This window comes from Branchiostoma belcheri, unplaced genomic scaffold (assembly GCF_001625305.1).
Source record: "Branchiostoma belcheri isolate BF01 breed outbred unplaced genomic scaffold, Haploidv18h27 scaffold135, whole genome shotgun sequence".
Classification (NCBI taxonomy): domain Eukaryota; kingdom Metazoa; phylum Chordata; class Leptocardii; order Amphioxiformes; family Branchiostomatidae; genus Branchiostoma; species Branchiostoma belcheri.
In genome coordinates, this window is record NW_017802769.1 from 232,853 (window position 1) to 247,579 (window position 14,727).

At 39.5% G+C, this 14,727-nt stretch overlaps 1 protein-coding gene across 1 annotated transcript in view; it reads right to left on the bottom strand.

The window, feature by feature from the left end:
• LOC109464279 (ras-related protein Rab-26-like) overlaps positions 1-14,295 on the bottom strand; it is a 113,338-nt gene extending 99,043 nt beyond the window's left edge. The window contains exon 1 of the mRNA XM_019761230.1: positions 14,145-14,295. Coding sequence (XP_019616789.1) covers positions 14,145-14,294 — 150 coding nt within the window. The 5' untranslated portion in view covers position 14,295. The remainder of the gene's footprint in view (positions 1-14,144) is intronic.
• Positions 14,296-14,727: the final 432 nt, after the last annotated feature.

A 14,727-nucleotide genomic window follows, 5' to 3' on the forward strand; every position in this document is an offset into this window, starting at 1 on the left:
CTGTGCCTGTGCTGTGTTGTGTTGTGTTGCGCTATGTTGTGCTGTGCTGTGCTATGTAGTGTAGTGTAGTGTAGTGTAGTGTAGTGCTGTGTTGTGTTGTGTTGTGCCGTGCTTGTGTTGTGTAGTGTTGTGCTGTTATGCTGTGTTGTGTTGTGTTGCGCTGTGTTGTGCTGTGCTGTGCTATGTAGTGTAGTGTGGTGTAGTGCTGTGTTGTGTTGTGTTGTGCCGTGCTTGTGTTGTGTAGTGCTGTGTTGCGCTTTGCTGTGTAGTGTTGTGCTGTTCTGTGTTGTGTTGTGTTGTGTTGCGGTGTGCTGTGCTTATGCTGTGTTGTGTTGTGCTGTGCTTGTGCTATAGTGCTGTGTTGCGCTGTGTTGTGTAGTGTTGTGTTGCATTGTGCTGTGCTTGTGCCATGCTGTGCTATGTTGTGTTATATTCTAGTGCACTGATTTGGGGATAACGGAATTGCAGCACGATTTCTAGGAACTACAGTTAAGCCAACATAGCCCCGACCTTTCACATTTCCAACACGCTAATGCGACCTGATTATTTAAGTACGGCCTCCAAACCTGACAAATATACCGACGCCATTTTCAGACACCGCCGTTGCTGTCGTTTTTAGTCCAATTTTGCACACCGAGATAGTGATTCAAATGTGCGAAATCACGATGACCCCGGTTATTACAATGCCCCCATCTCCTGTGACACACCCGCGGTGGTGATATCTCAGTGAACGCGTGACGGCTGATGTAGGAACGTCGCGATATTATCGCTTGAAGACAGATCACGTATTCCGAGCACAATCTGTCAGCAAGGCATTCAGATGTGTGCAACTCAAGTTCACCTCGACTAGCCTCCTTCGAAGATTTTTGAGGCGGCGGCGTTGATTTTTTCGGGGAGCGACGCGAGTTTTGCCGCGGAGGGACGGTTTTGCATCCGAGGGAGTTTGCCGGGGAGAGACGGTTTCGCCGCTCCTCAGAAGTCTGCGAAGGAGGCTAACCCTGACAGCATTGAAGCCCATGTCAAATACTATAGTATTCAGAACCTTCTCCCGACCACCAACCGATCAAGGCTGGCCGCTAGTAGTACGGGAGCAGTCTGACTAGATTTAGGCCACGCTTCTGTCTAATACTAGTAGTATACTAATCGAACTTGAGTTAAGTTTAAGTCTAATTCAGATGTATGCAACTCCAGTTCACACTGACAGCATTAAAGCCCCCGTCACACGTTCAGAACCTTCACCCAACCACCAGACAACTAAGGTTGGCTGAAGTTCGGGAGCAGTCTGACCAGATTTTAAAGCCTAGTTTTATATATACGAATCGAATCTAGTCGGTGTTGTAAGTTCGCGGTCGAAACGACCATAGCAATGCAATGTAACTCAAAACATATCTTAACTTATCAAGAACATAAAACAACGTTTACCGCAAATACTTAAACATATCATAGAATGCACAGTACACGTTACACTCGTAGCGAGGCTTTCAATGCATCAATTCATGTAAACTATAAAAAAAAGAAGCTGTTTCAGTACTCCATAACCTTCTAAAGGTCACATTTGAAAAAGGTCACTAAGAAAATAAGTTGCTTTCAGGCATGGAATAATTCAGAACTAGGCGTTCGGTTAGCCTCCGTAGCAGGCTTATAGAACTGCGGGTTTGGTGGTCTTCGGCTGTTTTCTGATCAGCCCAGTTCTAAATAAAACGGGGGTAATTCAACCAGGCCGGCTATGCTGTCTATATGCAATCAGAAAATAGCACATAAAAGCTTTCAAAGACCTTGAAGACCCCCCAAAACCACCAGTTTTTGGCCTGCTATGGAGGCTACCGTTCGGTAGTAGATGACTGCGTGGTTCATTCAAAACGGGACCAGGGAGTTGAACAGCTCATATAAAAGGCTGAGTCACCGTGAATCACCCTTATCAAACCGACAACCTGTCACAAAACGCCCCATCGTATTGTACTCACTTCTGATGAATGTCAGCTTCACTTAATTTTCATCTAAGCGTCTGTTAATGCACCACCTGTAACCACGACTGTGTACCTGATAGGAATATTTTTACAACTGTATGTCGCTTGGAATATTTTCAATTAGTTCTTTTAACGAAAATGTGAGTTTTTTTTACCACCAGTACATTAGAGTTAATGTGTCACAAGTTGTTTTATCCATTAGGCCATGTTGATTCGATTATATGGATGACATCCTCCGGGAGCCCCAAAACTGATGCGCGCGTGCGAATAAAAAAAAAAGTTTTGCAAAAAAAAAGTTCTTTTCCTTATGAAATCTACGTGGTCATGAGGGTTGAGCAAATGGCACAGAATATGGTTTGGCGAATAATCTAGTCTTCAAGTTCATTTCTTTACAATTTTCGTCTTTTTTCGTTTGATTTTGGCATTCTACGACATTGGTATAGTTTTTATTAATTTTTTTTGTAACTTATATATTTTTGCTCATTTTGCAACTGTTTTGTACGATTTACAGTATGGTTGAAAACTTTTTTTTTTGGAAACGGCCGAATATTCATGCGCGCGCGGATGTCATCCATATAATCAAATCAACATGGCCTTACCTAATGTACGGGACATGTAATTCAGCCTTTGGGCTGCGAAATGTTCTCCAAATAAAAACCCAATAATAATCCTCTACCTGTTCCTTGCAGATAAGAGTTCCTCGATTTCTTCGCCATTTTGACTTCGATTTTGGATGGACATAACAAAAGGTAGGGGCAATTCTGTGCTATATATGTAATACAGAATGATGTGCTGTTAGATAAAGGTTAACACGATCTGGCATTGCTATTGGACATGGGAAAAATGATAAAATCTGTTTAACAGGACCAACGAACCTTGACAGTCAGGTTATAGACACTAGCAACGTAGCGAAAAAGACAGGCTGGACTTATGCTATCTTCCTTTATGTCTGTTGTAATATATTTCTGTAAATTAGAATTTATAATTTCTAATAGACAGCTAGGAGGAAATGCAAACACATTAGCAAGTGGGGATTTTTTTCAAGTCATGTCCAAATTGTTATGTTTACCGAAGGAGAACTGCCTGTGTCCCACGTGTATTGTATTGCTTCAATTTCAGTAAAGCAAACCAAATTAAATCATGGAGGTAAAAGAGAGAATTTTAAATCAAATATTTGCACAAAATATTTTGAATAAAAATTTGTAATTTGAACAAAATACATTCTAAATTTTAGAGCAGGAAATACAAGTACATCGATCAATGTTACACTTACTACACGAAGATTGCAGTAGACCTAGGGATATTGGGTGGAACATTTTAATGATTATTCTATCCCTCAGTCTCTTACAAACTACAGATGTGTCTGATTACCTATGCCATCAATGTTGTGAATGCTGTGAGCATAAGAAACCCAAGTATAATTGGCCCGAATCCCAAAGTGCTATAGAGATAAAACACAGACGCCACATTAGAATACAGGGCGTATATAGCTAATGCGTTGTTAATTCTACGTAAATGTTGTCAGCATAACCTGTTGAAACATGTAGATTAGGTTTCCCTTCTGTATATACTAAAAAGTAAACTACAAAGGTAACATTTGCAAGCAAATGCATAATGTTTACCTTCGCATATGGTCTGCTCTGTTAATTCTTACTCAAACACATTCATATATGGTCAGACAGGAGCCTAAATCCCTACTGCTATAGAATTGCAACATGATGTAACCCAACACCAGTTACCATGGTGACAGACGTCTGGTTCAGGTCATTGACCTTATTTTGTTGGTAAACATAATGAATCATCAGATAGTTGACACCCATCGGTACGCTCCCAAACATAACAACATTATACTAGTATTTTGTTCACGTTTGTGAATTTCGTTTTGAAAAAAAAAATCTCAACTTGACGATATCTCTGCTTTGCGTTATCCGTCATAATTCCACAATCGTTCAAAAGGAATATGAAGAAGGATTGTAAGGAAAATAATATATAGATCAACTGGGACCTAGAGCAGCAGCCGCTGGCGGTTCTAATGCACACACGAGACCGGGTGATTAGGAGACTTCACCGAGCAAAATGTCACCAACGTTTAACTTTGACGTACGGTTTGATTTTTGATAGCGAATCCGGCTGGGACCAGCCATGTTTCAAGCATTTCAAGCTGTATTATTTTTTGGCCATAAACTACACATTGAAACCGGAAGACATAACCGCACTCCCCTGGAACAACGGACTTCAGATAAAATAGAAGATGAACATCATTTTTTATATCCCAACATTTCATGACTAGACGGGGTGACGGCACACTCAAGTTATATCGACTTATTTTATGTTACCAACAACACAGAGTACGAATACAAGACAAGACCCTAGGAAAGATGTGTAAAGTGCCTTTCCCAAGGGCACAAGATCTGTGGCATGTCAGAACTCGAACCCGGGACCTCTTGGTTCCGAGTCGAGCACTCTGCCGTTACGCCACACGACCCCACATCATTTTATAGAATTGTAGTCTGTACAACAGTGAGAGAATTAAACTTTATAGAGTGATAACATCGATGTTTCCCCACTTTATACACTCAAGTAGTACAGACAAATTCATGATTCTTAAATACGTATGCTCGTATCTTTTCACCATCATTGAGAAACGAGGAGAAGTCGAATTTACGTAGTGGGTATTTTTGGCGACGTCTCAGGGAGGAGCAGTATTGTGTGCAGTTTGCAAGAAATCTAGGAATGGTACAGGCATTTTGTCCACAGGAATGGAATGTCCACACTCCACAGGCATGTCTCTGACCTATATCTATGCCCACATTCCTGGAAATCCTTGGGAATACCTCTCTGCCCCGGCCTCGGACGGCCCTACTTTCTGTGACTCTGGGCTCGTTCACTATACTCAGGGGAGGAGTGCACTGTATATGTCTAGACTTAACAGGGACCAAGTCTTCCTCAAAATCATGAAATGATGGCAGTGCCATGCAAACAATAACCCTAACAGCAACCATGGCAATGTATGTTTTCATTGCAAGTCTTGTTATACAATAAAGATCTTCATCATACAAAGATACGGTGTCCGCCCTTGCAAGTTGCACCAGCTCTAGAAAATGAAATCTTCAATAATAAAAATCGCTCAGTACGTTTATTTGTGAACAAAGTGCGCGGCTGCGGGCACGGATTTAGGCCGTGCATTACCCCGATTGCTTCCGTTGACCCCGGAGGGCGTTTTTGATTAGAAAGAGCCCATCAACCAATTCCGGACTAGAGGCAACTCGGACACTCCCGATATTATTTACAACATAGTTACAACATTAACAACATTGTTGAATACTGGGAAACTGACCCAAATATTCTGTTGTGTATGTAAACATTTGTGATGACAAACATATTTTGGCCGATCATTTTGCTAAATAACATCACTAAGCATTAGAATTTAAAGTTAAATATATATATTTTGCAGATTGTTGCGCATGTTCATACTCAACAAATAAAGGTACATCGAATGATGTGAAAAATAATAGAATGGTAAGAGCCTCGGATAATGCATGCACCTTCCCTGACTTTCCATGCTATCGAGTACATGTTGATCAGAGGTAGCCAAAAGTTTCACTAATTATTATTCACGACAGACTATACGCTTGTAACCTAGTCAGACAAGACCACCAAATTAAGAATAGCTATAATTTCCCTCATTCTCCACCTACAAAAGACCACTAAAAGTTATTGAAACCACTAATAAAAAGAGCACATCAACAAATTCCCGACTAAAGGCAACTCATTTACAACAGTCTTGTTGTATATTGGGGAAACATTGGCCTTTCTGTTGTGTCTGTAAAAAATTCGTACTTTGAAATATAAACACATTTTGACCGAGCATTAAAAGTTTAAAATTAACATGTATTTTGCAGAATGTAGCGTATGTTCAGACTCCACGAATAAAAAATATCTGATCATATCTGCATGGCAACCTCTCACATGTTGATCAGAGACATCCAGTGTTACACTAATTATACGCTTGTAACCTAGTCAGACAAGACCACCAGACTAAGAATAGCGACAAGTCTCACCATTCTCCACCGACAAAAGACCACTGAAAGTGATTTAAGCCAGTAATTATAGACCGAAAATGTTCGTCCTGTCCGTTTGTGAGATGTAGGTCGAGTGTGCTACGGGGAAATTGTTTGTCGAGTGTGCATCGATTGTACGACCCGAATGCGTTTGATTAACGCTTATATCCCATGGTACAACGAGATTACAAAGTAATGATATAGTCGGCTTTTCATACTGTTCTATTCTGGGCAGATACTAAACAAAAGTGGGACAACGATACAACATGCCGCCATAAACAAATCAAACGTGCTTCTTTTCATTCAACATTTAGTGTAGTTGATACTGTAAATGCTTGTTGCAAAAGCCAAAGCACCTGCTATACGATTTTGAAGAAAGAAATGGTCTTCGTAATTAGCACTGCCCTTGGTGCTGAAACACTATATAGAATTACGCCATAACCTTGTTCAAATGATTTTTTCTGTTACTAGATTAGAATTCATGCTCTAGATTTTATTCGAATTCAGTCTTGTTACTTTATCCATGAGTTTTTGTTAAGTTTTGGCCCAGAGTCACCTCGCTTTTCCTCTGATTTATTTCTGTTTTCCTGACGAAAAAAAAAAAGACTTGTTGGTTGTTACACTGTGTTCTTTCATTCAATTTGTGTCCTAATATTTGTCGTCCCTTAGTATATTTCAAATTTAGGCATCTTGCTTTTTTTGGGCCTTTCTTGTTTTTTTTCGCGCTCTCTCATTAGATTTAGGGTCTCCAGAGGACGGCATCAGTAAGAATGACTTGGTGTGGCCTAAGCGCTAAATCTGCCTGACGTAAAGACACACCGTCTGTGACGTGTAACGTTTCGATCGACCAGCCTTGTTGACAAAACTAAAAGGCTGGCGGGTTTTCATTAAAAGCGGCAGCCAGACGAGCAACCACAAGTCAGTCGTGGGCACGTTTCTTAAAGGCACCCAGTGCAGTTTTTAGGGCTTGCAAAGCCAATATTCTAGTCATTTATCTACATACTAAGTTGAAACCACACTATCCCATTGTATATTGACCCTCATTGAGCAAAAATCCCCAAAATTCTGACGGAAAATGGTTACTGAAAGGGCCCTGGACTGATTTTTAGGGCACCACCCAGAACATAAAGGACTCATCTTGCATGGAGCTTGCACTTTTAAATGACCAAAGTATGAAATACTGATTGAAATGTGCTAATGTGAAGCGGTATGTGTCAATATCACAGACATTGCCCTATTTAGTGTATTTCCAGTTTTGCTGCCTTGAAATCGCATTGGATGCCTTTAATAGGGTAAGAATCTCGCTTGCACAGATATAACAGGCCGGCTTGTCAGTGAGAATATAAGAGGACGAGCTGTATTTGTTCGATGCTCAGTGAAGCAACATTCGGAGCAATTGCATACAATTTGCAAAATCATAAATATTTAGGATCTATACGTCTTTCAAGATGACCTGACAATTCCACTTGATGATATTGATTTTTTTTAATCTTCTGCGGGCTTGATATAAACCCAAAAGGACATACAAACAGCTAAATACATAACAGCTTAATGCATGACAGCTTATCAATTGACAAAACTGCGTCAAAGAAAGCTACTTATATGTCTGTATTAGCATCTTCTATTGCCATAATCCGTCAAGCGTAAAAATGGAGTCACTATGTAAGCCCCGTCTGAAATGCAATAACTGTCATATTAGTAAGACGCCTTTAGTGTTCATTGAACAAGCAAGACTCTGTTTATATGGATTATGGTTTTAGGAACTTAATAATTAAAGGAATATGATCAATTGTGTAAAAGTATGGTTTGAAATACAACAAGCAAAAAACACAACGCAATACAAAATACATTTCGTTATCAATGAAATGTGAACGAATAATGAGATTTTATATGTCATGTTCACTGAATCAAAACCATTTGTACGATAATTGAAAACTTTTATTTTTCAGTGACAAATCGATATTGTAATAGTTGGCAGTAAACATAGCACAATATATGTATCATTTCTTGTTCAACAAGGTTTATGATGTCAAAATTTGAACATGTAGGATTCTTGTTTTTTGGGGACCGCCTTGTTTTTTTCGCCCTATCGCATCGGATTTGGAGTCTGCGGAGGATGTCATCCATAAAATTGACTTGCTGTGGCCTAACGGTTTGTTTGTTTGTTTGTTTGTTTATTCGATCTCCATTAGATTTACATGAAATCTATTCTTCCTGGAGTCGCAAAATTACAATGAAATAAATGTACAGAACAGAACAAAACAATGTACATGAAAGTAAAACCAACATAACAAAAGGTGTGAGTCTTAATCAAAAAAATAACATAACGCACACAACATTAACTGAAAACAGAACTTAAGTGAACGGGGAGAGGTCAGAGGTCATGGATGATTAATGTAACAAAAACTGTTACAAAAAGAGGTTGCAAAACTGCAAACCATAAACAGTAGTAAATCAACAAGTGGGTGCAGAACTGCAAATCATAATAACGATAAATAAATAACAAGTGGATGCAGAACTGCAAATCATAATAACAATAAGTAAATAACAAATTGGATGCAGAACAGCTATCATAATAACAATAAATAAATAACAAGTGGATGCAGAACTGCAAATCATAATAACAAAAGTAAATAACAAAGTGGATGCAGAACAGCAATCATAATAACAATAAATGAATAACAAGTGGATGCAGAACTGCAAATCATGATAATAACAATAAGTAATTAACAATTTAGATGCCACCTGATAATAATTTTAAAACCCAAACTTCACTAAGAAAAATACTAACGTCTATTTACAACAGTATAAGTTTAATTAATTACCCCTACAAATTCGGTAAACAAGTAATATCTGATCCAAACTCATGCCATATGGTATAACAGTACACCCTCATCTGACACCATTCGTATAACCCGTGTGGTCACTTTTTGCGCTAGCAATTAATAATGCATGGCAGTGTTATCAAATTTTTATGTTGACCTGTCAGTTTACATATACATGTATATCAGGTCCTGTATCGTGTATGTTATATAATCTGTACCGACTCCGTACTAGGCCATGGCAAGTAATTTTTATGGATGACATCAGCGTGCGCATTACTTTTCGCCTGATTTTGGGGAAAAAATTAAACAAGAAATTTTGTTGCCTTCTGACAGTGGTCACCATGCCGAAAATGGGCAAGGATGTCTGTTGCCATGCCGGAAGGTGGATGGCAGATAACTATGAAGAGAGGAGACAAGAAAAGGCTCTGATTTAATGTTTTGTTTCTTACTTTGATGCAGTGATATGTGATGCTGGCTGTGTATATGTGGTGTTCCTACTGAATCAAAACCATTTGTACAATGACTGAGTCAAAAGTTAGAAATGTAGGAACCTTGTTTTTTTCAGCCCGCCTTGTTTTTTTCGTCCGCTCGCATTCGATTTGGAATCTGCGGAGGATGTCATCCATAAGATTTACTTGCCCTGGCCCTACTGGGATTTTCTATTTTGGTCAATGGTTCACTACGGGTATTGATTCACACTGTACATGTACGATATTAAATGTCAAAGTTACAAGTGGATATTTAGAGTTCCGGAATCTTTGTTGTGGAATCGTGGAGTCAATACTTCACATATTATACATGTTGTCCTGGAGTTGTCTCTTTGGTTATCTATTTAAGTAGTGATTTGACACGAATTTCAAATAATTACCTCCCATACGCGAAATTAAATTTGACAAATTAAACAAAAATGTCTTATTACAAAATTTCATTCAAGATTTTGTATAGTTGATATTGTAAATACTTCGCACAAAAGCCAAAGCCCTTGCTATACTACTTTGACGAAACAAGTGGTTTTCGTAATTTTACACTGTCCTTGGTGCTGAACACAACACAGTAACAACACTATAAAGAATTGCGCCATAACCTTGTTTAAACGTAACCTTGTTCAACCGAAACCGTATTTTCCTCCACCCTCCACCTCCAAAATGGTACACGCTTCTTTCTCTGCTTAGCACTCAGCACATACGAGAAAGAGTGTGGGAAGGTCAAACACACAGCACTACCAGCGGACTAGCCCCCTGCTGTAGTGCCCGGCACAACTGTGTGTCGCCCTGCAAGGGCTACAGAAATGGATATGGGCACCACCCTACACTCTGCATAAGGGCACGGGAAACCTTTCTTTCTTTCTCCACCATGCCCTGCATAGTATTTTTCACTTCAGTTTCAGTTTATCTATTTCACCAGCTGTAACAATTAGGTACATAACAACCTGTTTTTCAGGCAATGTCGGGTATACAAAGCATGAATAACAGACTATAGAATACATGTATTACGAAATCACATACTGTTTACAACAAAAAGACTCACACAATTTCACCTCTACGTCACAGTTCCTGAATGAATTTTACATGCCCCAAAGTCTTATATGCGTTGAAATTTGGACACTTTGAATTGACACTACGTTTGCTGTCTGAAGAAATTACCATACCTCATATTTTAGACTGGCTAAGCCAATCAGCACGCCTTTTACATAACAACAAGGACAACGGAACAAAGCATTCTGGGATAAATGATAACTCCACTTATCACTCAGTGCCTTTCTTTTCTCGGAAATGAAACTCCTCCAAAATCACCCTTCACAAAATATTACTTTTAGACCACACCAAATTAATTTCTTGGTTCTCGGATTCGCCTTTTCATTTTTTTTTTCTGATTTGCAAAAAAAAAAAAGTATTCTGGTTCTGAATCAACTAAAAAATGCTCATATTTTGCTCCCAACAGTTGAGGAAAGTCCTTTTCTTCCTAGTTCCTACAGTTTTTCTATCAATGCAGTGGTTTGAATTAAAGTTCAAAATTCATTGTTTAAATATTAACCCAGCCTTTTGTGTTGACTTGATGGCTCCTATCGTAGCATTTGGGGGCTATAATAGAATGCCTAGACCTGTTTTTATTTTTTAATTTTTTGCCCTGTCGCTTCATATTTTTCTTAAAAAAAAATCGAGAACCAACAAATTAAATTAGTATGGCCTTATGGTTGTCAGAGTGCATTCCCTATTCACCCGTACCCCCTAGGGAATATCTCGCACAATCCTACGTTATCCAACGGACGTGTCCATCACGCGTATATGTAATGATACCCGTGACCTCTTTGACCTAAGAGCTCAATCGAAGAGAATAGTATCTGTATGAAAGCACATAAAAGTACGCATCGATGTTATATAGAAGTCCTGAAAATAGACCCATCATGGTTTTAAAGGCATCCAATGTAGTTTTTAGGAAACCAGATTTTTCAAAGTCAATATTCTAGTCACTTATCTACATACTGAGTTGAAACTACACTATCCCAATGTATATTGACCCCATTGAGCAAAAATACCCAAAATTCTGACAGAAAATGGTTACTGGAAGGCCCTCGGGCTGATTTTTAGGGTACCACCCAGAAAATTAAGACTCATCCTGGGGCTTGTTTCTGAAGTTTTAAATACCAAAAGTATGAAATGCTGATTGAAATGAAGCAGTATGTGTCAAAATCATAACGATTGCCTTATTCAGAATCAGAATATTTCCAGTTTTGCTGCTCTAAAATTACATTGGATGCCTTTAAATCCTTAATACCATACTTCTAATCTTACTTACTGATCTCTGGAACGACATTTCATGGCTCCGTTACTGTTATTTTTCTTTGACTTTTTTTCCACCCTCAAACGTACGCTCCAAACCCCCCAAAATAGCCTCTCAACATCATCCACGTAATGGAATAAGATAGAGAAACCACTCACGTCTGACAAACAATGGTCGACGTTCCAGGAATTTATTATCCTGGAACACAGCCCTTCTCTGCACAAAGAGCTAAATTATGGGTATGTGAAAAGGCTTTGAATGGCGCTTCAAAAGGACCATGTATTTTCGCACTATTTATAAATAGTCAGTGAACCTAGCCTGACAACTATAGTTTGTATTACTTTAAGTGAATATAAGGCCACAGCAAGCAAATTTTATGGATGACTTCCTCCGCAGACTCCAAATCTAATGCGAGCGGGCGAAAAAAAAAACGACAAGGCGGGCCGAAAAAACAAGGTTCCTACAATTTACAATTTTGACTCAATCATTGTACAAATGGTTTTGAGTCAGTGGAAACATCACATATACACAGCCAGTATCACATATCACTGCATCAAAGTAAGAAACATTAAATCAGAGCCTCCTCTTTTTATACTTATTTGCCATCCACCTTCCGGCATGGCAACAGACATCTTTGCCCATTTTTGGCATGTTGACCACTGTCAGAAGGCAACAAAATTTCTTGTGTTTTTTTTCTTCCAAAATCATGCGAAAATTAATGTACGCGCTGATGCCATCCATAAACATTACTTGCTGTGGCCTTATGAGAAAAGGTTTCATAAACTAAATATGCTACTTCTAGACTCCTTCATGTACAATGAATGCCCATGTGGATACCAGCGTTACAATAGTAAAACAATATAATTACCATAGCACCCCCCATGGACATTGTAATGGAAATCCTAATAACATTCATTAAGTTGATTGAAACAGGACAAAACTCCACTGGTGTTAAGACCGAATTGCGTGCTAACTCTTAGCACCTCACTTCAGACGCAATTATTAATATTTCTAATTTTAACCAGCACTTGTCTACGTAGATTCCTCAACCCACATAATTATGCAAATGTAAATATGCTTCTAATCTGTAAATTTTCAATGCAGTTCAGTTGCGTCTTAAGAGAATTCAACACATACGCATCTGCAAAGTTGATTTTAATCAAAGATTTGATTTGATTTGATGTTTCACATTGCAAGAAGACTACATCATATCATTTCAAAAATTCACCACAATAATTATAACACTATAAAAGCCGGGACCCATCAACAACATTACAGTTTAAGCGGTCTTTTTATCTAAAATCACATTATTTATAATATTATACACTTCGCCGTTTCCCTTCAATTCTATCCCAGCATGTTAATGCCGTCTCATACTTGACTTTGACGTTCAAGGTCGAACAGAATCGAATCCCTTAACCCTGAAACAAATCCCTGTCTGTATGGATTCGCATTACTGTTTTCATTTTGTCTTATTTGTGTCTGATCGTATTTTGGTGGTTCGTTTGGGTTTTTTTTCGTGCCCTTGCTTGTCCTGGTGATATGGGAATTATTAATCAGTTGTCATAATTATAATTATCTGTCATAAAATTGATTGATGAGTGTAACTGTGATAGAGGCCTGGTAGTAGTCTCCGTAGCAGGCTTTTAGAACTGGGGGTTTGGTGGTCTTCGGCTGTTTTCTGATTAGCCCAGTTCTAAAAACGGGGGTAATTCAACCAGGCCGGGTATGTTGTCTATATGCAATCAGAAAATAGCACATAAAAGCTTCCAAACACCCTGAAGACCCCCAAACCCCCCAGTTTTTGGCATGCTATGGAGGCTAGCTTGATAGTATATTCACAGCCGGTTCAAATTGTCGATTTACATACATGTACCGACTGCCAAAAATGCTTAAAATGATGGATTTTTTGGATGTTAGAAATCACTGTAAGATTTCTTTGATACATATGTGCCTTTCGGTGCCATTACCACTTAGTTTCTTGAATCTCTAACGTTACAGTTGACCTAACTCGACCCAAATGCGTCACAATGCCAACGCCGCGCATGTTTTGCAGGTAAAAATGAGATAAGGCAGTTTTTCGTGATAAATTGTTTGACTTGCGGCGTGAATTTTTCGTTTTTTCCATCTCCAAAAATTGATGTACCCCTTTTGATTGCCCGTGCAGCTGCCGACCCACTCTGACCATCAACCCATTAGTCGTAAAGCCCCAAATTGCGGACACGTCTCCCCGTTCAGGCTAATAGAGTACCGGCGGCCTGTATATGAACGTTCGCGGGTTGCCTTTGGGGCATTCTTGCGCTTAGGGCTGAGAAATACGTGCAGTTAATAACGTGTAATGCATTCGCTTGTTGTATAGCCGGGAAAAAGGCGTGCTATCTCTGACGCTACGTCCTTTATTTAGGAGGAATGCGGAGCCTACATTTGACGCCGGGCGCGTGACTATTCTCACCTGGTGCAGGATTCTGGGATGGGGAGGATAGGGGGAGAACGGACGATGTGATTCTCACCTTGTGGATGATGCTCTCGTCGTAGTCCAGGTGGACGGACTCTTGCCGCTGCGTCTCGGCGGGCGCTGGGCGCGGGGCGGCCCCGTTCACCGCCGGCTTGGCCTGCTGGGCCGCCGGGGAAGCCGTCTGCTGCTGCTGCCGGTCCGCCATATTCTCGGTGATCTCATCCGTTAGGGGGAATTAGAGGCTGCACATGGGGGTTGTCAGTTTACTCAATGTCGCTCCGTGTAATCTTTTCTCACCACTCATATACTGACCTTGTAGTTAAGTTATGGGTGTAGCCAAATTTCATTTTAATAGATAATGTGTTAATTTTGCAGTACATTGATGTTATATCCTCATTTCCGTACAGTTTATTGTTTTAAGGAAACGAAGACTCGTGATGCTTTCACAAAAATTGATTAATGAAAATACTCCACGACTTTTTTACATGTTTCAAACATGTTTCCAATTAAAAAAAAATATTATATATGCGTGTGCCATACTTGTAAACAAGGTTTTTCTTGAACATTGATATACATGTATTCCCCATGCGGGCCCTCGTCAGAAGGGCGGGAGTAACCTACCTCTGGCACGTGACGCA